At 40.7% G+C, this 23849-nt stretch overlaps 1 protein-coding gene across 2 annotated transcripts in view; it reads right to left on the reverse strand.

The window, feature by feature from the left end:
* The window catches only part of cnot6a (CCR4-NOT transcription complex, subunit 6a), a 73759-nt gene that overhangs the window by 32704 nt on the left and 17206 nt on the right, over window positions 1-23849 (reverse strand). For both annotated transcript variants that reach the window (XM_061930513.2, XM_061930514.2), the window contains exons 3-6: window positions 4584-4770; window positions 4107-4192; window positions 3924-4028; window positions 325-393 (exon numbers count right to left, since the gene is read on the reverse strand). In XM_061930513.2, coding sequence (XP_061786497.1) covers window positions 325-393; window positions 3924-4028; window positions 4107-4192; window positions 4584-4770 — 447 coding nt within the window. The remainder of the gene's footprint in view (window positions 1-324; window positions 394-3923; window positions 4029-4106; window positions 4193-4583; window positions 4771-23849) is intronic.

The following is a 23849-nucleotide window of genomic DNA, read 5'->3' on the forward strand; positions in this document are numbered from 1 at the left end:
TTTTTGTTTTTTTTGTTGTTGTGCTTGCTACCATGTTTCATCATTCCATGTATATACTGTCCTCTGGACCCCTTGCCAAAAGCTTCTTCTAGCTTATTTGGGGGACCCTTTCACATACCAACATCTTTAAATGATGATATTTCACTACTATTGTAATTGTTATATGGTATTGCGAATAAACTAAACTAAGAGTGAATGCAACACATTTTCGTTCTTATCTGTACTCTTAAAAAAAAAAAAAAAAATGTAAATCATCCAAAATCCATTTAATGACTTTAAATGATTTGTAATGCCCCGCGGAAACCTTGAGTACCAGTGACTCACCTGATGGCCGGGTTCGGTCTGGTTCCTGGAGAGAGATCCATGACCGGGCCGGGGGCTGCTCTGTTGTTACTAAACAAAGTGGAAAAATTACTTTTGTGATATAATTCCTGCAAATATGATGCTAGACATAATGGGTTATAATTAGGTAGAATGTTGGAGGGGAAATTTTGATCAGATTAACAAGAACTGACAAGATTTACACAACTGCAACAAATATGTGTCTATGAACATTGCTCACAAACCTTTAAAATTGCTGTTTGCAACTTCCTCTGAGCAACATTTTTTAAATAAAAAAATATAACACCACCAACGGCTAGCTTATGTTACCATTGGTTGTTTAATAGAACACATCTGACAATTGTCGATATTTTTCGCAATTACAAAGTTTATTATTTGTTTTAGTGGCCCGAATGAAATGATTGCTGTTTAGGGCAGTCACTCACCCGGTCTCGTCAAGTACACACAGTGAGAGCGTGCACACACACAAAAACAGTCCAAGAGAAGCGACAAACAATTTGCAGTCATAATTTTGTGACAGAATATACATTCAATGACAGCCATACTTGCCAACCTTGAGACCTCCGATTTCGGGGGTGGGGGGAGGGGGGTGGGGGCGTGGCTAAAAGGGGAGGAGTATATTTACAGCTAGAATTCACCAAGTCAAGTATTTCATATATATATATATATATATATATACACACACATATATATATATATACACACACATATATATATATATATACATACACACACACACACACAGGTAAAAGCCAGTAAATTAGAATATTTTGAAAAACTTGATTTATTTCAGTAATTGCATTCAAAAGGTGTAACTTGTACATTATATTTATTCATTGCACACAGACTGATGCATTCAAATGTTTATTTCATTTAATTTTGATGATTTGAAGTGGCAACAAATGAAAATCCAAAATTCCGTGTGTCACAAAATTAGAATATTACTTAAGGCTAATACAAAAAAGGGATTTTTAGAAATGTTGGCCAACTGAAAAGTATGAAAATGAAAAATATGAGCATGTACAATACTCAATACTTGGTTGGAGCTCCTTTTGCCTCAATTACTGCGTTAATGCGGCGTGGCATGGAGTCGATGAGTTTCTGGCACTGCTCAGGTGTTATGAGAGCCCAGGTTGCTCTGATAGTGGCCTTCAACTCTTCTGCGTTTTTGGGTCTGGCATTCTGCATCTTCCTTTTCACAATACCCCACAGATTTGCTATGGGGCTAAGGTCAGGGGAGTTGGCGGGCCAATTTAGAACAGAAATACCATGGTCCGTAAACCAGGCACGGGTAGATTTTGCGCTGTGTGCAGGCGCTAAGTCCTGTTGGAACTTGAAATCTCCATCTCCATAGAGCAGGTCAGCAGCAGGAAGCATGAAGTGCTCTAAAACTTGCTGGTAGACGGCTGCGTTGACCCTGGATCTCAGGAAACAGAGTGGACCGACACCAGCAGATGACATGGCACCCCAAACCATCACTGATGGTGGAAACTTTACACTAGACTTCAGGCAACGTGGATCCTGTGCCTCTCCTGTCTTCCTCCAGACTCTGGGACCTCGATTTCCAAAGGAAATGCAAAATTTGCTTTCGTCAGAAAACATGACTTTGGACCACTCAGCAGCAGTCCAGCTCTTTTTTTCCTTAGCCCAGGTGAGACGCTTTTCGCGCTGTTTCTTGGTCAACAGTGGCTTGACACGAGGTATGCGGCAGTTGAAACCCATGTCTTTCAAGCGTCTCTTGGTGGTGGATCTTGAAGCACTGACTCTAGCAGCTGTCCACTCCTTCTGAATCTCCCCCACATTTTTGAATGGGTTTTTCTTCACAATCTTGACCAGGGCGCGGTGATCCCTATCGCTTGTACACTTTTTCTGACCACAGTTTTTCCTTCCCTTTGCCTCTCCATTAATGTGTTTGGACACAGAGCTCTGAGAACAGCCAGCCTCTTCAGCAATAACCTTTTGTGTCTTTCCCTCCTTGTGCAATGTGTCGATGGTTGCCTTTTGGACAGCTGTCAAATCTGAAGTCTTCCCCATGTTTGTGTAGGCTTCAGAACTGGACTGAGAGACCATTTAAAGCCCTTTGCAGGTGTTTTGAGTTAATCAGCTGATTAGTTTGTGGCACCAGGTGTCTTCAAAATTTAACCCTTACACAATATTCTAATTTTGTGACACACGGAATTTTGGATTTTCATTTGTTGCCACTTCAAATCATCAAAATTAAATGAAATAAACATTTGAATGCATCAGTCTGTGTGCAATGAATAAATATAATGTACAAGTTACACCTTTTGAATGCAATTACTGAAATAAATCAAGTTTTTCAAAATATTCTAATTTACTGGCTTTTACCTGTGTATATATATATATATATATATATATATATATATATATATATATATATATATAAAAGAAATACTTGACTTGACTTCTAGCTATATATATATATTTTATATATAAAATAAATACTTGAATTTCAGTGCTAGAATTCACCAAGTCAAGTATTTCATATGTATATATATATATATATATATATATATATATATATATATATATATATATATATATATATATATATATATATATATATATATATATATATATAAGAAATACTTGACTTGACTTCTAGCTATATATATATATATATGTATATATATATATATATATATATATATATATATATATATATATTTATATATAAAATAAATACTTGAATTTCAGTGTTCATTTATTTACACGTATACACACACATAACACTCATCTACTCATTGTTGAGTTAAGGGTTGAATTGTCCATCCTTGTTCTATTCTCTGTCACTATTTTTCGAACCATGCTGAACAGTCTCTGATGATGCATTGCTGTGTGGCACGCACAAAGGTGCTTAAATCAAATGCACTAGATGGCAGTATTGTCCTGTTTAGGAGTGTCACACCATTGCTGTTTACGGCAGACGAACTGCTTTACGGTATACAAAAACGTGGCTGCTGTTGTTGTGTGTTTTTGCCGCGCTGGGAGGACGTTAATGAAACTGCCTAACAATAAACCCACATAAGAAACCAAGAACTCGCCTTCCATCATTCTACAGTTATAACGTGATTGGGCAGGTACGCTGAGGACCTGAGTCCGCCTGAATTTCGGGAGAAAATTTGTCCCGGGAGGTTTTCGGGAGAGGCGCTGAATTTCGAGAGTCTCCCGGAAAATCCGGGAGGGTTGGCAAGTATGATGACAGCAAACATTAGCTATCCAAATAGCTATTATTAGTCAACAACACCTAAAGCTAATGCGCGTGCATATGTTGTTACGTATGTACACGATTGCGTCATAACGTACCAGAAGCCATAAGAGGGCGGGATATACTGTGTAAAATACATTGGAAAGTTAGCGCCCTCAAGGCATGTTGCAAACAGCCCCTTTAATACAATATTTGGACGAAAACGAAAGAGACTGAAAGTGAGCGTAAAACTACAGGAATCCCTTCAGAGAACCGCAGCATGACTGTGGCTTGCAAAAAAACTATTTGGAGGTGGTGATTGTACCTACATCTAAAGATACAGGAAGTGAAAGATACAGGAAGTGAAACTTACTGCGCTTGATAGGCCCCGCCAGATGGTCTAACAAGTGGTTGAGCAATCTCCGCGTACCATCAGGTTCCTGGTAGATGTTCATAATTTCTTGTGCAAGTGGGTTTCCTGGTAATGAAAAATAGCAATGTTTATCACCAGAGACAAAATGACATTTTCACGCCTAATAATGGATTAGCTACTCACCTTTCAATCCCAGTGTTTGTAACTGAAACAGTTTTCCCAATTCGAACGGCAGTACCCGCAACTGGTTGTTATTTAAAAGCAGTTCCCTGGAAAATGGAAAGGAAGTGTTTAAATGTGATGTTTAGGAAGCATTTCCTCTTGAGGAAAAGTATATTTTGTTTCCTTTACATCATTTGCTAGTGTGACATGAGAATGTCAATGATTAAGTCTAGTGGAGTTAAACAGTCTGGATTTTAACAACAAATAATGATGGTAGACTACTGCAGTGCACCCCACTGGGCACTGTTGATTGTTTTTGATCACAAACAATTGACTGCTAACCATCAATCGAAAATAAAAACACAAAAAACAATTTTTGACCAATGTACCAAGGAAAGATTAACAAAAGTTGTTCCCGAGGTGGCTATAAAAATGATTCACTGCAAAGATCAAATTAACTTTATGGACGAAACAGAAGAAAAAAACAGACGGACTCACCTGAGAGACACCATGTTACCGAGCTCCGTCGGCAGACTCCTGATCTTGTTGGATGAAAGATCCAGGTATACCAAATTTTGTAGTTTGGCAATGTCTGGCGGGATACGTGACAGGGAGTTGTCACTGAGGTGCAGGGCAGTGAGGTGGGTGAGAGACCATAGGGCTGTGCTCAGACTCCTTACTCGACCTACAACAACATTGGTACAGGAGATTATTTCACAGTGTAAGTACAGTAAGTATGCATGTATAAATATGCATTAGTCGGCACGAGATATGCTAACAAACAACAATTAGAAGAACACAGGTCTCCTGTATTTACATCCTGTTAGAAAGACTGAAATTCTAAGAGGAACTGAGGGCACTGCACATACAGAGCATCCGGAAAGTATTTACAGAACTTCTGTTGTTTCACACTTTGTTATGCTTACTGCTAGTGATGGGTCCGGCAACACCGATGCATCGGCGCATGCGTCGAGCTCATAGAGCAAAACCCTGTGTCGGTGCGCGTACCGCTTTTAGAAAGTCACGTGACCGATCATGAGCTGTTTTGGTCACGTGACCGATACGCCAACTGTGTCGCACTGACGCCTCCTCTGTGCCCTGTGAGCGTGTCTTTTCTACAGCCGGAGAAATAATAACTAAGAGAAATAGTCTAAAATGTAATACGTCGGAAATTTATAAAAATGTGTAAAAAAATTAAATTAAAAAAATTCCCAGTCCACAATCATCCACAACACGTTCTCTTAGATTTCCATGTTATGATACATGTTCACATTATTTATTGACTGTATCTAAAAAAAGATAAAAATATATTTTTATTTAAATGAAGATATGAAATAATCCTAAATGAAATACAATGACTTGGTTTATATTATTGTATATACTAGGGCAGGGGTCACCAACGCGGTGCCCGCGGTCACCAGGTAGCCCGTAAGGACCAGATCAGTCGCCCGCTGGCCTGTTCTAAAAATAGCTCAAAGAGCAGCACTTACCAGTGAGCTGCCTCTATTTTTTTAATTTTATTTATTTACTAGCAAGCTGGTCTCGCTTTGCTCGACATTTTTAATTCTAAAAGAGACAAAACTCAAATAGAATTTGAAAATCCAAGAAAATATTTTAAAGACTTGGTCTTCACATGGAATAAGCAGTAGAAAATGGATGGATGGATGGGTCTTCACTTGTTTAAATAAATTAATTTATTTTTTTACTTTGCTTCTTATGACTTTTAGAAATACAATTTTAGAGAAAAAATACAACCTTAAAAATGATTTTAGGATTTTTAAACAAATATACCTTTTTACCTTTTAAATTTCTTCCTCTTCTTTCCTGACAATTTAAGTCAATGTTCAAGTAAAAAAATTTTTTATTATTGTAAATAATAATAAATATTTTAGCTTCTGGTTTTTCGACAAAGAATATTTGTGAAATATTTCTTCAAACTTACTATGATTAAAATTCAAAAAAATTATTCTGGCAAATCTAGAAAATCTGTAGAATCAAATGTAAATCTTATTTCAAAGTATTTTGAATTTCTTTTAAAATTTTTGTTCTGGAAAATATAGAAGAAATACTGATTTGTCTTTGTTAGAAATATAGCTTGGTCCAATTTGTTAAATATTCTAACAAAGTGCAGATTGGATTTTAACCAATTTAAAACATGTCATCAAAATTCTAAAATGTATCTTAATCAGGAAAAATTACTAATGATGTTCCATAAATTCTTTTTTTAATTTTTTCCAAAAAGATTCAAATTAGCTAGTTTTTCTCCTTTTTGTCGGTTGAATTTTGAATTTTAAAGAGTCGAAATTGAAGATAAACTATGTTTCAAAATTTTATTTGAATTTTTTTCGTGTTTTCTCCTCTTTTAAACCGTTCAATTAAGTGTTTTTTTCATCATTTATTCTCTACAAAAAACCTTCCATAAAAGGAAAAAAAAAATGTACGACGGAATGACAGACAGAAATACCCATTTTTTTATATATATAAATTTATTTGTTTAGGTATTCTTGTTTAACTCACACTTACGTGTTACTTACAAATGACAATATATTTATTTATTTAAGTGTGTATCAAACTGGTAGGCCTTCGCATTAATCAGTACCCAAGAAGTAGTTTTTGGTTTCAAAAAGGTTGGTGACCCCTGTACTAGGGCATCAAATCAGTGTCAGTTGAGTCGGTCCATAGGTTGCCTGTAGGGATTTTTAATGTCCAGCAGATGTCAGTATTTAGTGACACAGTATCAATACAGTTTTGCAATGTGTCAAAACGCTTCATGACGCCTCATCAACCCATCACTACTTACTGCCTTATTCTAAAATGGACTTTGTTTGTCCTCAAAATTCTACAGACAATATCCCATAATGACAATGGAACTTAGTTAAATTGCAAATTTACTAAAAAAAATAAAATGGTACATAGATTTTTACAGCATTTGCTCAATACTTTGTTGGTGCACCTTGGCAGCAATTACAGCCTCAAGTCTTTGTGAATACGATGCCTGGCACACCGATCTTTGGGCAATTTTGCCCATTCCTCTTCAAGCTCTATCAGGTTGGACGAGAAGCGTTAGTTTTCTCCCAGGATGTCTCTGTACATTGATGCATTTATCTTTCCCTCTATCCTGACAAGTCTCTGTACTTCTACTGCTGCAAAGCATCCCAGAGCATGATGCTTCCACCACCATGCTTCCCTGGAAGGATGGTAATATCCTGGTCATGAGCAGTGAGTGCCTGGTTCCCTTCAAACATGATGCCTGGGTGCTCTACCGGTAACAGTTACAGATAGCATTTCAATCCCATCTTAAAACTCATTTGTATACTGTAGTCTTTAAATAGACCCCTTTTTAGACCAGTTGATCTGCCGTCCCCCTTTTCTGCTGTGCCCTCCTCTCCTATGTGGAGAGGTTATCAGGTGACCACGAGGGTGGATCACTCCTCTGTGCATCAGTTGGTGATGTCTCTGCGCTGCTGACTTGTCTCCATTCAATATTATCCCCTGCCTGGCCTCCCAATGGACTGGTCTTTCACATTATGAAGTCGGGACCCGGGGTGGACCACTCGTTATGCATCAGTCGGTGACGTCTCGTCACCCCGACTTGTCTACCGACATGCAAGAGGATCCCCTGCGGGCCCCAGTATGGACTGGACTCTCACATTATTAACCGTATGCACTCGGCATCCATTGCACCAGTCCCCCAAGGGGGGGGTCCCACATCTGCGGTCACTTCCAGGGTTTCAGGTTGTTCCCATTGGGTTGAGTTTTTTCTTGCCCTGATGTGGGATCTGAGGTTGTGGCTCGTGCACCCCTTTGAGACATTTGTGATAAAGGGCTATATAAGTAAACTTTGATTGATTATGATGTTATATATGATGTCATTTTGACCACACCCCTTCCCACTCTCCCCGCCACCACATATATAGCAGCAATCTAGGCGAAACCCTGATGTGTTTCTAGTCAGCTGGTCCAAGTTTAAGGTCCAATTGCACAGCCTTGAACATACTGTAATATGCCATTTAGTCCTAATAATTTCAAAATCAACCAATGGGCATTCATTATTAAACGGAACAGCTTACTTTCTCTTGTGTATTTATAATTGCTCTATAAACAAAGAAAAACAGGTTTTGTCTGATTAATCGAAGGAATTTCCAGGAGAATATTTGATTACTTAAATATTCTATTTTGTATATTACATTATATAGTCATCTTGAATCACACACACAATAACTAGCTAGCCTTGTGATGCTTTCAAAAAACAAAACAACGGCATCCCTTAAGGCACATTGTTTTGGCCCTCACACAAGTCACAGGAGACAAAGACACTTACATCTGGTGGATATAAATGTAAGCTGTGACTAGGGATGTCCCGATCCGATATTTGGATCGGATCGGCTGCCGATATTTGCCAAAAATTGCGTATCGGCAAGGCATGGGAAAATGCCGATCCAGATACAGTTTTTAAAAAAACTCTGGTTCGTGTTTTCCAACGCACCGATTTAAATAATACATTCCACTTTTCTGCTGCTCCCTAATTTCTGTTCCACATTTTCCAGCACACCTTCAACACATCCACAGGTCTGTGAATTCTCACGCAGTTGCTTTTAGCTGCTGGCATTACACGACAGGCTCTTCTCACTCTTTCCTGTGTCTCCCTCTCACAGACAGCAAGTGCACCTTCTTACACACGTCACATACTGTCACGACACACGTCACATACTGTCACGTCATACGTCACATACGTATACGTCCTCCCCGAGCAGAGAGGTAGCAGCATGGCTAACGTTAGCTGTGATGCTAGCGCAGCCGTGCGAGCAACGCTCGCTCTAAGGTGCTCGCCTGTGCAATTGCGCACTGTTTAAGCGTCCTCTGCGCATAGCAAATCTACGCCACGCACAAAATCAAATAAAAAAATAAGCGCATAATTTTCGACACACGGACACGACAGAGAAAACAGTTTTCGTCATCATTGTTCAAATATTGTGACGTCTGTCGAGACGCTTATCTCCATTCGGTGCCACACGTCCACACCATCAAAATGCCGAGGCAAAAATTTCCACATCAACACCGTATGAAAAAATTAGTGATTTTTTTAGTTGTGATTTCCTTCTCTGCATGAAAGTATAAAAGTAGCATATATCAATGCAGTATGAAGAAGAATGTTTTAATGTAGACATGCAAGCCTTGAAAGAACATTTTGAAAATCAAGACTACATTTCCTGCAAATGGGTGCATTTCTACCCTATATTTTAACTTTAGATTTATTCTCATATCAAACTCTTTTGGCTGTCTTTTTGACACTTACATCCGGCGCCCCCCTCCACACCCTGGATTATAAATAATGTAAATAATTCATTGTGATTATCTTGTGTGATGACTGTATTATGATGATAGTATATATCTGTATCATGAACTTAAACAAATTGAAAAACGTATTCGGGTGTTACCATTTAGTGGTCAATTGTACGGAATATGTACTTCACTGTGCAACCTACTAATAAAAGTCTCAATCAATCAATCAAAACACATAGAATCATCATACTGCTGTGATTATATGCATCAAGTGTTCATTCAAGGCTAAGGCAAAATATCGAGATATATATTGTGTATCGCAATATGGCCTTAAAATATCGCAATATTAAAAAAAGGCCATATCGTCCAGCCCTAGTTCAATGATGCCATTTCTATTTGTCATGTATAATTTTGTCTATTTTGTGTTTATCCTTGAATAAACAGGTCAGTTTCTTGTTACCAACCATTGTGTATTATTCAAACTCCCCTAATTCAGCTGGCTAGTTGTTATCAAGAGTACTAAAACCCTTTTCAACATGATTTTGACAACTAAGTAGGCTAAATAACTTTAAACTTTAATACATGCTCGGATAGGCCAGTATCGGTCAGTATCGGTATCGGATCGGAAATGCAAAAACAATATCGGTATCGGATCGGAAGTGCAAAAACCTGGATCGGGACATCCCTAGCTGTGACCATCGATACTGGCAGATTTTGGTGAAAAAGAATGTGGTCGGCCATTGCCGATTTAGGTCTTTTAATGCTGATCACAAATTAAATCAAATCAACTTTATTTATAAAGCACAACACTGACACTTTATTTTTGGTCCCCTTGCTGACAAGCGGCCAGTAGCTAATTAAGTGACTCCATACACAGTGTGAAGCTGCTGTGTACAATAATCACTTCCATTACAGCAAATAAACTGCATTTTCTAGTTTCTTAAGTACACCATCAAGTATCATTCTCACTGTAGGATGAGGCTAAAACACGTTACACACCAAGAGCGAGCCAGGAACAGGCATGCTAACAGTTAAGCTAACCAATGAGATAGTCTAAAACAACAACAAGAAATAAGAGCTTAGTACACCTTAAGAAGTGTAGATAGACCTATGTTATGACATAAAGTAAGCAGATTGTAACATACAATTAACAAGTACAGTAGATTAAGAGTGTAGAGAGAAGATAATATAACAACAAGGGCTGATTGATCCATAAATTGGTGCTGTCAAGGCCAGAGTTAGTATCAGTATATAATCGATACAAGAGCATACCTGCCAACTTTTGAAATCAGAAAAACCTAGTAGCCAGGGTCCAGGGGCTGCAGGCCCCGGTAGGTCCAGGACAAAGTCCTGGTGGGGGGTTCAGCTTCGCCTCCCGACGCAAAATGATTATTAGCATTCAGACAGGTTAAAATGTTGCTAAAACCATCACTTTTCTATCAGTCACAGTGACTTTTCAAAACAAAAATATTACAGCAAAAATCATATGGGTTGATTGACATGTTTATTCTGTAAGCTAACTTCAATAGTTTGAAATTATTTTGACAGTTAATGCCAGTTATCCTGTCAACCTTTCACAAGACTTCAATTTGTTAATTGAAAGTATAAACACTTTTTACAGTAAACAAATGGTAAAACAGTACTTAACAATTCCATAAAAAAAAAAATTGGTGTCATTATTAACTTTCTGTCCAAGCTTGTATAATCTACTGCCTTGTTCAATTGTAAAAAATATTCTGTGCCTAAAATTCACATTTCTATCACAATTATCATACTGTAAACATGGTAAGCTAACTTCATTAAAATTAATAGTCCTGTCAATAGCATGGAATTACAATTCAAATGTAGTTTTTTTTTTTGTAAGCCTTTCAAAAGAATTCAAAATATGAAAAATTAATGAAAATTAATTTAAGCCATCAGACACTTGAAAAGTGGCACATCACATCTCTAATGTAATCATTTGAACTTTTCAACAGAAATAGCACTGCAAAAATATTAAGGACATACTTCTGTATTATGACAGTTATGCTGTCAACATTTAACAAGATTTCTTCAACTTGGACTTGAAAGCATAAATAGTATAAACACTTTTAACAGTATAACAGTACTAAACAATTCCAATAGATAACATTGGTGTCATTACCTTTTTGTGGCTAAAATCCGAAAAACGTTGAAAGTTTTCCACTTGTATCGCTAGCAACGGCATTAGACTTGTGTTTTTTTGTCCCAACGTGGTCTTTTACATCGCTAATTCCTCCGTGTCCGATCGAAAAATCTTGTCTGCACAAGGTGCAATTCGCGTAGTTTTCACCCTTTTTGGAACGGATAATTATTCCCGGATAGGCTTTTGAATATTCTTCACGGAATGACTGCAGTTTTCTTTTCGGTTTAAGACTCTTTTGCGATTTTTCTCCGGCTGATTCCATGATCGTTCGCTCGTTTGTAAACAATGGCAACAGGTGCCTCGTGCTTGGCAGCGGTGCTATAAATAGCCTCGCGCATGGCATTCGGAATGGCTCGATAGGAAGTTACGGGAAGCAGTGTCGATTGTCATTGTTGTTACGCGATTTCGTCAATAAAACTTAAAAAAAAAAAATTGTTTTTAATTAATGAAAAACCGTATTTTTTATCACTGCAACCGTAACCCGGAATAGGTTGATGAAAACCGTACTAATTACGGGAAAACCGGAGTAGTTGGCAGGTATGCAAGAGTAGTTTGGTATTTTTATTTCCTCAAATGTGTTAAAGTTTACAAACTCAGAATAATAATTCCTTGGACACTGGAGGACTCTGAAGGCAAAAAAAACAAAGGATTTAAATGAGTAAAAGATTTTGGTTTAGTTATTGTGTACTATTTACTTTGCTTTGCTTAAACTGTGTGACGAAAGAGAATAATGAACTACTTCAAATATTGTGTTGATGTTGTTACGCTGTCAATAGCATTCGCCAGACTATTAGCCGATCTCACTCGTGGAGGATTGCAATTGGCAGCATAACATCCTTCATCTTTAAGTACCATGAGATTCCCAGCCCTAACAAAAGGTGCTTGACTGAGATGTGCTTGTCACTCCCCAAAATGTTAGTAACAAACTTCATGGAGGTTTGGCTTAACACACTTTAAGTGGGTGTTTTGTAGAATGCTTCGAGTTGTGTGAGAAATTTCAGGTCAATCCGATTTATGGGGTCAAATTTAGGGATTTATTCAGAGCGCTGCCATTTGGTCTATTTGTCAAGAAAAATAATATCACAAGCAACACTGGAGGGTCATGTATTTTGTCAAACCTTCAGGCTTTTGTGTGCAGCAGGTCATGGGTTGAAAAGTTATCTTATATCATTCAGTGCTTCTCATTTATTTTCTGCCATGAGTCTGACCCCCCTGTGGACAGGTATTTTGCCACGCACCGCCCTGTATTTAATTACTACGCACCGCCCTGTATTTAATTACTATTCAGAACTTAACGTGTATTCATTTGTACAACGCACCGTGAGTTACATTCTTTATATAACTAGTACTTTATTAAGAAAAGTACCGTATTTTCCGCACTATAAGGCGCACCTAAAAACCACACATTTTCTCAAAAGCTGACAGTGCGCCTTATAACCCGGTGCGCTTTATATATGGATAAATATTAAGATTCATTTTCATAAAGTTTCGGTCTGGTAACTACGGTAAACAGCCGCCATCTTTTTTCCCGGTAGAACAGGAAGCGCTTCTTCTTCTACGCAAGCAACCGCCAAGGTAAGCACCCGCCCCCATAGAACAGGAAGCGCTTCTTCTTCTACTGTAAGCAACCACCCGCCCGCGTAGAAGAAGAAAAAGCGCGCGGATATTACCGTACTTCATTTCCTTTGTGTGTTTACATCTGTAAAGACCACAAAATGGCTCCTACAAAGCGACAAGGATCCGGTTCATGAAAAGACGCAATCTCTCCATCCGCACACGGATTACTATTTCACAGCAACTGATATTCCTGTGAACCGCACTGTGGATACAACGGGAGCACGTACGGTGAATATTCGCACCACAGGGAATGAGAAGTCATCCTTCACTGTGGTTCTAGCTTGCCATGCTAATGGCCAGAAACTTCCACCCATGGTGATATTCAAAAGGAAGACCTTGCCAAAAGAGACCTTTCCAGCCGGCGTCATCATAAAAGCTAACTCGAAGGGATGGATGAAGAAAAGATGAGCGAGTGGTTAAGGTAAGTTTAAGTTTACGCGAAGAGGCCGGGTGGCTTTTTTCACGCAGCTTCGTCCATGTTGATATTACGATTCCATTTGCGCCCACATCATGCTGGTTTTAATATATTATTAAAGTTTGACTGACCTATTTGACTGTTTTTTTGACATTCCTTTAGCGCAGTTAGATGCGGCTTACAACACGGGGCGGCTTATAGGTGGACAAAGTTTTGAAATATGCCGTTCATTGAAGGCGCGGCTTATAACCCAGGGCGCCTTATGGTGCGGAAAATACGGTAGATGGGTTTGGGTTGGGTTATACTTGAATAAAAAAAAGATGAATAAAATGAGCTCAGATAACATATGCAACAAAGCCAATTTCCAGGATATTCCTGTGAACCGCACTGTGGATACAACGGGAGCACGTACGGTGAATGTTCGCACCACAGGGAATGAGAAGTCATCCTTCACTGTGGTTCTAGCTTGCCATGCTAATGGCCAGAAACTTCCACCCATGGTGATATTCAAAAGGAAGACCTTGCCAAAAGAGACCTTTCCAGCCGGCGTCATCATAAAAGCTAACTCGAAGGGATGGATGAAGAAAAGATGAGCGAGTGGTTAAGGTAAGTTTAAGTTTACGCGAAGAGGCCGGGTGGCTTTTTTCACGCAGCTTCGTCCATGTTGATATACGATTCCATTTGCGCCCACATCATGCTGGTTTTAATATATTATTAAAGTTTGACTGACCTATTTGACTGTTTTTTTGACATTCCTTTAGCGCAGTTAGATGCGGCTTACAACACGGGGCGGCTTATAGGTGGACAAAGTTTTGAAATATGCCGTTCATTGAAGGCGCGGCTTATAACCCAGGGCGCCTTATGGTGCGGAAAATACGGTAGATGGGTTTGGGTTGGGTTATACTTGAATAAAAAAAAGATGAATAAAATGAGCTCAGATAACATATGCAACAAAGCCAATTTCCAGGTTTATTAACTCATATTGTAACATTTAAACAAGACTTCCAAGTCTGTATGATTCTCAATACACACACACAAAAAAAAAATTATTCACTAAGTTGTGCATTTTGAAAAAAATCTAACACAGCAATTGAAAAGGTTTAAGAACGTGCCAGATTTATCAGTGTATTCCTTTTGGAAAAGAGCAATAACGTTTTGTTTCGTGCAAAATGTGCAACAACGTTGCTTATCCATCCATGCATATACTGCAGTTCATTAGAAGAGATGAACATGCATATTTGCATTTTTTTCCCTGAACAAACGAAAAAGCCTTGAACCCACTCTTACTCTTTTAAAAAAAAAATGTTTTAGTATGAAACAATTAACCTTTACTAATTCTTTCTAACGTGTTTCACAGCAATTGTCTTTTTTATATGAACTCATGCAACTTCAATGCAGCGTTTCATTATTCTAAGTGCAGAGAAACAAATTAAGGAGATGGTTTTGCTCATATTTAGTTGCTGCAGTGACCCCGTTTTTGCAATTCACATGCTTTCAAATGTGCGCTTCAAACTTGATATTAGGTTGTCTTCGGACACATGACTTTTCAACGTTAGTGAATTAAGTGGTGGGCCTCCAAACAAACATGGCTACTGTGAAGCAAAGAGAGTGTGGACTATCAAAGTACGCAAGGGGCCTAGATCATACAATTGATTGGATGCAAACCATCCAAACTCATTCTCGTTCTATGCCACATCAATGTGGAATGCGCTCCCAACAGGTATAAAAGAAAGGGCATCTCTATCCTCCTTCAAAACCGCAATAAAAGTACAGCTCAAGGCAACTTCAACCCTAAACTAACACCCTCCCAGGATTGTTCATAATCAAATGTAAACAATCAAATACAGATATTTTTCTTATGCCTTCTGATCTCTCTCTCTCTCTCTCTCTCTATGTCCTCTACTTGCTGTACATATCCTACCAAGTCAGACCTACACTGTTTCAATGTCCATTTCTCTGTTCTCAATTGTTGATGACTGATGATAACAACCCCCCCCCCCCCGAATTGTAAATTATGTAAATAATTCAATGTATACACCCTGATGATTATCTTGTGTGATGACTGTATTATGATGATAGTATATATCTGTATCATGAATCAATTTAAGTGGACCCCGACTTAAACAAGTTGAAAAACTTATTCGGGTTTTACCATTTGGTGGTCAATTGTACGGAATATGTACTTCACTGTGCAATAGAGATGCGCGGATAGGCAATTATTTCATCCGCAACCGCATCAGAAAGTCGTCAACCATCCGCCATCCACCCGATGTAACATTTGATCAGAACCGCACCCGCCCGTTGTTATATATCTAATATAGACGATGCAAGGCATTAGTGAGGTTATAAAGCTTTTGCCTGTTAAAGAAAGGAGACTGATCCAATGCAGTGCAGACATTCGCGTGCCACGCTGTCACGACCCAGACGCACACCAGTGCGCAATCATATGGGAGCCGCGCTGAGCGCACCTCCAAGCGCGTCTCGCTGCCGGCGACGGCCGCGTATGAGCCCGACGCTCCAGCGCCATCCATTTTCAGGGCTAGTTGATTCGGCAGGTGGGTTGTTACACACTCCTTAGCGGGTTCCGACTTCCATGGCCACCGTCCTGCTGTCTATATCAACCAGGGTGAGCCCCACCCCTTTCGTGAGCGCACTGCGCGCGGTGTAACCCCTGTTACGCGCCCCCGGCAACAGGGGTGGCGGGCAGGTAAGCTGCGCGGGCGGAGCGACCCCTGTTACGAGCCCCCGGCCACGGGGGTGGCGGGCAGGTAAGCTGCTTACCTGCTGCGCGTGACGCCGGCCGCGGCGGGGTGTCGGTGCGGTGGGCGCGGTGGTGACCCTGGACGTGCGTCGGGCCCTTCTCGCGGATCGCCTCAGCTACGGCTCCCGGTGGGGCCCTCTCGGGGGAAGGGGCCTCGGTCCCGGACCCCGGCGAGGCGTCCCTTCTCCGCTCCGTAAAAGTGTCCATCTCTTTTTTTTTTCTTCTTCTGTTGTGGGATATGCAGCAGGTGCCTGCTCGTTTTTCGTATGTGGGTAACAACATTTAACTATGTATATATATTTCCCAATTGGTTTAACTGCCACACGCCTGAATCTATTTAAAATCTAATTTTTTTTTATTTCAACCACCCGACCCGACCCGACCCGCGGATAAAATCTAATTTTTTTTAATTTCATCCGCCCGATCCGCGGACTCCGCGGTTGTGCCCGCAAACCGCGCATCTCTACTGTGCAACCTACTAATAAAAGTCTCAATCAATCAATCAACCATCCATTTTCCCCCGCTTGTCCCTTTTGGGGTCGCGGGGAGTGCCGGAGCCTATCTCAGCAACAAACTATGAAATATAATCTATCCCTATACGTTATCGAAATAAGATTTGTCGAGTGATCCCAAGGATTATCCATTGGTCGCGTTCCCAGACATATCAAACTATCTGGTGCTCCAGACATCATTCAACACCACAAAACAAATGAAAAGTTGGAAAAGCATGGAGGTCTAGGTCAAGGAAAATGGCATCAACAGTTCAAGACTCTCCGGCTTATTCATGCATTGTCAGTATATATATAACCATATATGGTAGAGGTTTACCCGAATAGCTTTGCCGAGTCTGCCATTTTTATTCAGTTGTAGTCTGACTTTGTGGTCAGTAAATTGCTCATTTTTCTCTATTCTGTTGTGGGGCAGAGTGGCTCGTATTATTCTCTGCTGTTGACATTTCTAATAAAAAGTTGCATCTATCTGTGTTGGCCCTGCGATGAGGTGGCGAATTGTCCAGGGCGTACTCTGCCTTCTGCCAGCGTGAACCTTGGCTAGGCGCCGAAAGGGACAAGCGGTACAAAATGGATCAGTGTTTCTCCCACATTCATTTATTTGTGGCGGCCCGCCACGAAAGAATTACGTCCGCCACAAATGGATTTTTCGGCTTTTGACTCGCTCGACCGCTCATAAAAGCAATGGGACTCTGTCTGTGAATGTACCTTGTAGTTACAACTCCGGTGCAGTAGGTGGCGGTAGCCTACTATGCATTGTAACTTCGCCAATAGCACTTAATACACCTGGTGGGCCAGAAGAAGAAGAAGAAGACGAAGACGAAGACGAAGACGGACGGACGGATCAAAATACGAGGGTAATATAGGTTATGGTAGATAAGTTATAGCTGCATCGCTCGCGGCTCGTCATATATTTAACGTTAATCCGCGATTTCACCGAGCGTTTCACTGACGGTGGCAGACGGACGTAATAACAATCACCTGTTTTCATACCGACAAGCTAACGTGTCCAGGTTATAACCCTGTTGTCAATAAACACACGTGGAGACGGTGCTTCAGATACTACATTAATACTCAAGCTAAAATGTCCACTGTCCACTGCAGCATGTGAATGCAATGAAAAGAATAAAATCTGAGCCAACCAGCTGTTAAAATGTTGTCCAGGTTAATGTTTTGGCCATTAAAGGCCCTTCATTTCAAGATTTCAACTGTGATCGGGCTTTAAACAGGTGGCTGACCTGTTCAGATGGGTGTAACTGCTACTGGTCAAATAATGTGAAATAGCATTTAATTTTACATGTATGCAATGCCATTTAAATGTAATTATAGATAATAATAATAATAAATACTGTGTAGTGTTGTAAATAGTCAACGGGAAGGATTTTAGTAAGATATAAGCCATGAGCACTACACAGCCAGAAAAAAACCGAGGCAGGACAAGTAAAAATATTGGGGCAAGTAGATTTGAGAAGTCGGGCAAGTAGAAAAATTAGGGCTGAGGGAACAGGTGAGACTCAGCAAACACTGAAAAATAAAGCAGGGTCAGATCAGAAATGCACTTTTCTCATGAAAAGGGTCCTAATTTATATTCTTATGTGCCTTATAGAGAGGACCACGACAAAACATACACCTCTGCCTCTTTTTCACTTTATGTTGCTGGTAAATAATATGGTTGTAGTAGTAGGCTAAAGTTAAATTATTTAGTATGCACTAATTAAAGGGGCAGAGCTTTAAGAGACATTTTAGCTTTTATATTTTATAAGATATATTTTTTGTAAGAACCACAATTAATAAATATATTTCAGTGAATAACTAATTGTTCAAATCTGTATATAAATATGTACATAAAGTGTTGTAATTATATTCCAACTCCGCGTTCTTCTTGGTCATCGCCGCTGCCGCCGCCACCCCCCAACCACACCACCACAAATAGATGCCTGCCCTGTGGGAAACACTGTGGATGGATGGGTATAGTTCTAACTTATACCTGTCAGTAAACTCGGAAGTTCTAAAAACTACAACATGGCCTACGGGTGGCGATGTAGTCGAAGGGGGCTTGGCCTGGAGGAGGGCTTTGGCACGTAAATAAAACTGCTTACAAAACGGCGTGTTCTGTAGAAATAGTCAGAAAGAGGCTTGAAGATGGTCTGTAAAAAAAAATCTATGCTAAGTTTGGACCAAAGAACCACCATTACATATTATGCAGACCCCAAGTAGGTGTTTTAAATCTAGAATACAATCACAATATGACCCATTTAATATAAGCTGCTAAGAAAGGTTACCTGCAAGCAAAGATGCTTTATCTGCAAATGGCTCAAATACATACCTGCCAACTTTTGAAATCAGAAAAACCTAGTAGCCAGGGTCCAGGGGCCGCAGGCCCCGGTAGGTCCAGGACAAAGTCCTGGTGGGGGGTTCAGCCGACGCAAATTGATTATTAGCATTCAGACAGGTTAAAATGTTGCTAAAACCATCACTGTTTGGGCGACGAAAAACGTTGAAAGTTTTCCACTTGTATCGCTAGCAACGGCATTAGACTTGTGTTTTTTTGTCCCAACGTGGTCTTTTACATCGCTAATTCCTCCGTGTCCGATCGAAAAATCTTGTCTGCACAAGGTGCAATTCGCGTAGTTTTCACCCTTTTTGGAACGGATAATTATTCCCGGATAGGCTTTTGAATATTCTTCACGGAATGACTGCAGTTTTCTTTTCGGTTTAAGACTCGTTTGCGATTTTTCTCCGGCTGATTCCATGATCGTTCGCTCGTTTGGAAACAATGGCAACTGTATGGCGTCACATTAGTGCCAAAAATCCGAGCGCATAAAAACTGTTATCGCGCGCTGATTCTCCACGCGTGGTGCCTTTCTGCGCGCTCTCTGTGTACTCCTGGCATCTCTCCTCGCGCTGTCATGTTTCTTTTTGGCACTTTGGGGGCGGGTATGCTTAGACGGCCCCTTCTTTCTGATTGGCTGTGAGCATTTTTCATATGACCAATCATTCTCCAGCGCAGCAACGTTGTAGCCATCTTACCTCGGACATCTAGCCTCAATCATTACATTGATGTCAATGGTACATGTACTACTTAAATTACCATAACTTGCTCGATTTTCCACCAATTTACAAACGGTTTGCCTTGTTACAAATCTTATTACATGTAGATATGACATAGGATGCTGGAACTGTTGAAATTACCTCTTTCGCTTTAAAAAAAAAAAAGACTTAATTGTGCAACATAGTTGTGTAGGGTCAGTGTTAGTCAGTTCTCTGATTATTTTAAACTGTTTCAGAATACATTATTAAAAGCTATTTTTAACATTTTAAAAACAAAATTCAAAGATTATTTCATTAATTTTATGGCTGAATCAAAAGAAATTCCATAAATTAGAAAACAAATGTTCAAGAAGAAGTGAAAATATAAAATAATGTTATGGTTGGATGTTATTGCTGGTGGACCAGTTCTGGCTGAAAGATGTGATTATGGTGTTTGTTGTCTTATTATTTATTTGGGTCACATTTTGTATTACCCTGTATTGTGTTTATGTGGTATGAAATAACCTTCATCAGCGCGCGACATTTTTTTATCCACTTCTTCCTCCGTAAATCTTGATACATATTGACGATGACCCGCCCTGCTATACTTCTGATTGGCTCTGAGCATTTTTCAGCGTTTTTCGCCTGACCATTCAGAAAGCAGGGGCCGTCTAAGCATACCCGCCCCCAAAGTGCCAAAAAGAAACATGACAGCGCGAGGAGAGATGCCAGGAGTACACGGAGAGCGCGCAGAAAGACACCGCGCGCGCTAGAGATGCGCGGTTTGCGGGCACAACCGCGGAGTCCGCGGATTATCCGCGGATCGGGCGGATGAAATAAAAAAAAAAATTTGATTTTAAATAGATTCAGGCGGGTGGCAGTTAAACCAATTGGGAAATATATATACATAGTTAAATGTTGTTACCCACATACGAAAAACGAGCAGGCACCTGCTGCATATGCCACAACAGAAAAAAAAAAGAAAAAGAGATGGACACTTTTACAGAGCGGAGAAGGGACGCCTCGCCGGGGTCCGGGACCGAGGCCCCTTCCACCGAGAGGGCCCCACCGGGAGCCGTAGCTGAGGCGATCCGCGAGAAGGGCCCGACACACGTGCAGGGTCACCACCGCGCCCACCGCACCGACACCCCGCCTCGTCCGCCTTCGCCGCGGCCGGCGTCACGCGCAGCAGGTAAGCAGCTTACCTGCCCGCCACCCCCGTGGCCGGGGGCTCGTAACAGGGGTCACTCCGCCCGCGCAGCTTACCTGCCCGCCACCCCTGTTGCCGGGGGCGCGTAACAGGGGTCACTCCGCGCGCAGTGCGCTCACGAAAGGGGTGGGGCTCACCCTGGTTGATATAGACAGCAGGACGGTGGCCATGGAAGTCGGAACCCGCTAAGGAGTGTGTAACAACCCACCTGCCGAATCAACTAGCCCTGAAAATGGATGGCGCTGGAGCGTCGGGCCCATATACCCGGCCGTCGCCGGCAGCGAGACGCGCTTGGAGGTGCGCTCAGCGCGGCTCCCATATGATTGCGCACTGGTGTGCGTCTGGGTCGTGACAGCGTGGCACGCGAATGTCTGTGCTGCATTGGATCAGTCTCCTTTCTTTAACAGGCAAAAGCTTTATAACCTCACTAATGCCTTGCATCGTCTATATTAGATATATAACAACGGGCGGGTGCGGGCGGGTGCGGTTCTGATCAAATGTTACATCGGGTGGATGGCGGATGGTTGACGACTTTCTGATGCGGCTGCGGATTAAATAATTGCCTATCCGCGCATCTCTAGCGCGCGCGCTAAAAGGCACCACGCGCGCGCAAAATGGTGTCGCGCGCGCGCACGAAGTGGAGAATCAGCGCGCGATAACAGTTTTTATGCGCTCGGATTTTTGGCACTAATGTGACGCCATACAACTGGTGCCTCGTGCTTGGCAGCGGTGCTATAAATAGCCTCGCGCATGGCATTCGGAATGGCTCGATAGGAAGTTACGGGAAGCAGTGTCGATTGTCATTGTTGTTACGCGGTTTCGTGAATAAAACTTTTTTTTAATTAATGAAAAACCGTATTTTTTATCACTGCAACCGTAACCCGGAATAGGTTGATGAAAACCGTACTAATTACGGGAAAACCGGAGTACCGTAGTTGGCAGGTATGCAAATATAGCTAGCGTCTAATGGGCTTTGATAAGATAAGTTCATCCTTATATTTCCCAAATAGGTGAAATTCCAGTAACAGTATAATGGATGCATATTCGCCAAGTAATGGTACACTCTTATTTCAATTGACCTGGCTTCTGTCACCAAAGTACAGTAGATACATTTGAGACATGATTTCTTTCATCTGCAAGGATGTAACACTCTCCCAAATGTTGCCTATCAAAGAGGCTAATTAGCAATTATTAGCATACTAGAGAATGACAATTTAGTTGCTAAAACTATGACAGGAGACAAATTGAAATATCTCAACAGGGCTCATCATAAATACATAGTTAACAGGTTTTATAAGTGCAAATTAACTTAATGAGAAGATATTAACTATAGCATGTATAGTTACTAGATGTTAATAACAAGCCGACATTCATACCCACATGAGAAGATTTGACACAAAGCTTTGCCTCCCTCGACTGCTATAAATAAACACAATGTAGAGTTGACCAAAGTTGACTAAATCACAATGCTGACTTGGACACTTTCTATGTGTATGAGAGCAGTCGTGCCTCTCTCATAGAGAAAGACAGTGGATGACAAGAGGTTTCACTCCATTCATTTTATTCCCGCAATGGAACAAACACAGCCAGGTGCTAAAACCGTGCAAAGTAAACTCTCATGCTGACTGTTTGGAGGCGAGAGACGAGGACAACAAACACGCACGCACCTTATTATGGCCGGCAAAATTATGGAGCCTGTATTTTGATCAGTCGTTGACTTGATTATCATCCCAGGCCTATAAGCAACAAAAAAATCTCTTCGGATTTACGCAATTCACAAGAATGACCATTACGGCCTAAAAAAGGGAATTCCACGAAAAACTGGATAAATCACATCCCTGTTATATAAAGGATAATACAGCATATTGACCTAGCCAAGTAGGTACTGTTTATGATACCACGCAGTCATCTTGTTTACATATGTCAATTCAGAAATGATATATGACCAGCAACCTACAGTACATGCATGTATGTATGCCATTTTGATTCACTTTATTTCCCCTAGAAGATATTTACAGTAAGAGCAAAACATCCAATCTTATACACGTCCTCTATGACAAGGCAAAATTGCTGCGCGCAAACTCTCGAGTATGCAAGGGGCTTAGATCTTTCTGCAAAATGCAGATACAAGCAAAAAAATCAAACTATGGAATGTTCTGTCTCCCTGTAATGTTTGTCTGCTCTTGAATGGGATTGTGCTGAACATTTTCATTTCCCCTCATGGATTAATAAAGTACTTCTGATTCTGATTAGATCCCGAGTGGTCAAGTGATATCAAGTTCCCAGACATGTCGAACTATTTGAAGCTCCAGATGTCATTCTACGCGACCAAACAGATGAAAGCTTGGAAAGGCACGGACGGGTCAACTGGTATCAAGACTCTCCCGGGTAAATATGCATTGTTTTTGCTTGGTTAAGGTTGCAATTCATGATTTAACTTTGCGTCTTGCGAGGACCTGTCCATGTAAACAATCACGATTAACAGCCAAAAACTGACACCCGTGACTGCACATTCATTTAACAAACTAACAATTACTGAATCATCACCATATTTGATTGTTGTCATTTGCACTCTGACACGTGTACAAAATAAACAAGAGAGGAGACGTAGAAGTACCTGTCCTGACAAAGTCATACCTGCCAACTTTTGAAATCAGAAAAACCTAGTAGCCAGGGTCCAGGGGCCGCAGGCCCCGGTAGGTCCAGGACAAAGTCCTGGTGGGGGGTTCAGTGGGGCCCGACGCAAAATGATTATTAGCATTCAGACAGGTTAAA

Source organism: Nerophis lumbriciformis, linkage group LG36 (genome assembly GCF_033978685.3).
Source record: "Nerophis lumbriciformis linkage group LG36, RoL_Nlum_v2.1, whole genome shotgun sequence".
In the NCBI taxonomy this organism is placed as follows: domain Eukaryota; kingdom Metazoa; phylum Chordata; class Actinopteri; order Syngnathiformes; family Syngnathidae; genus Nerophis; species Nerophis lumbriciformis.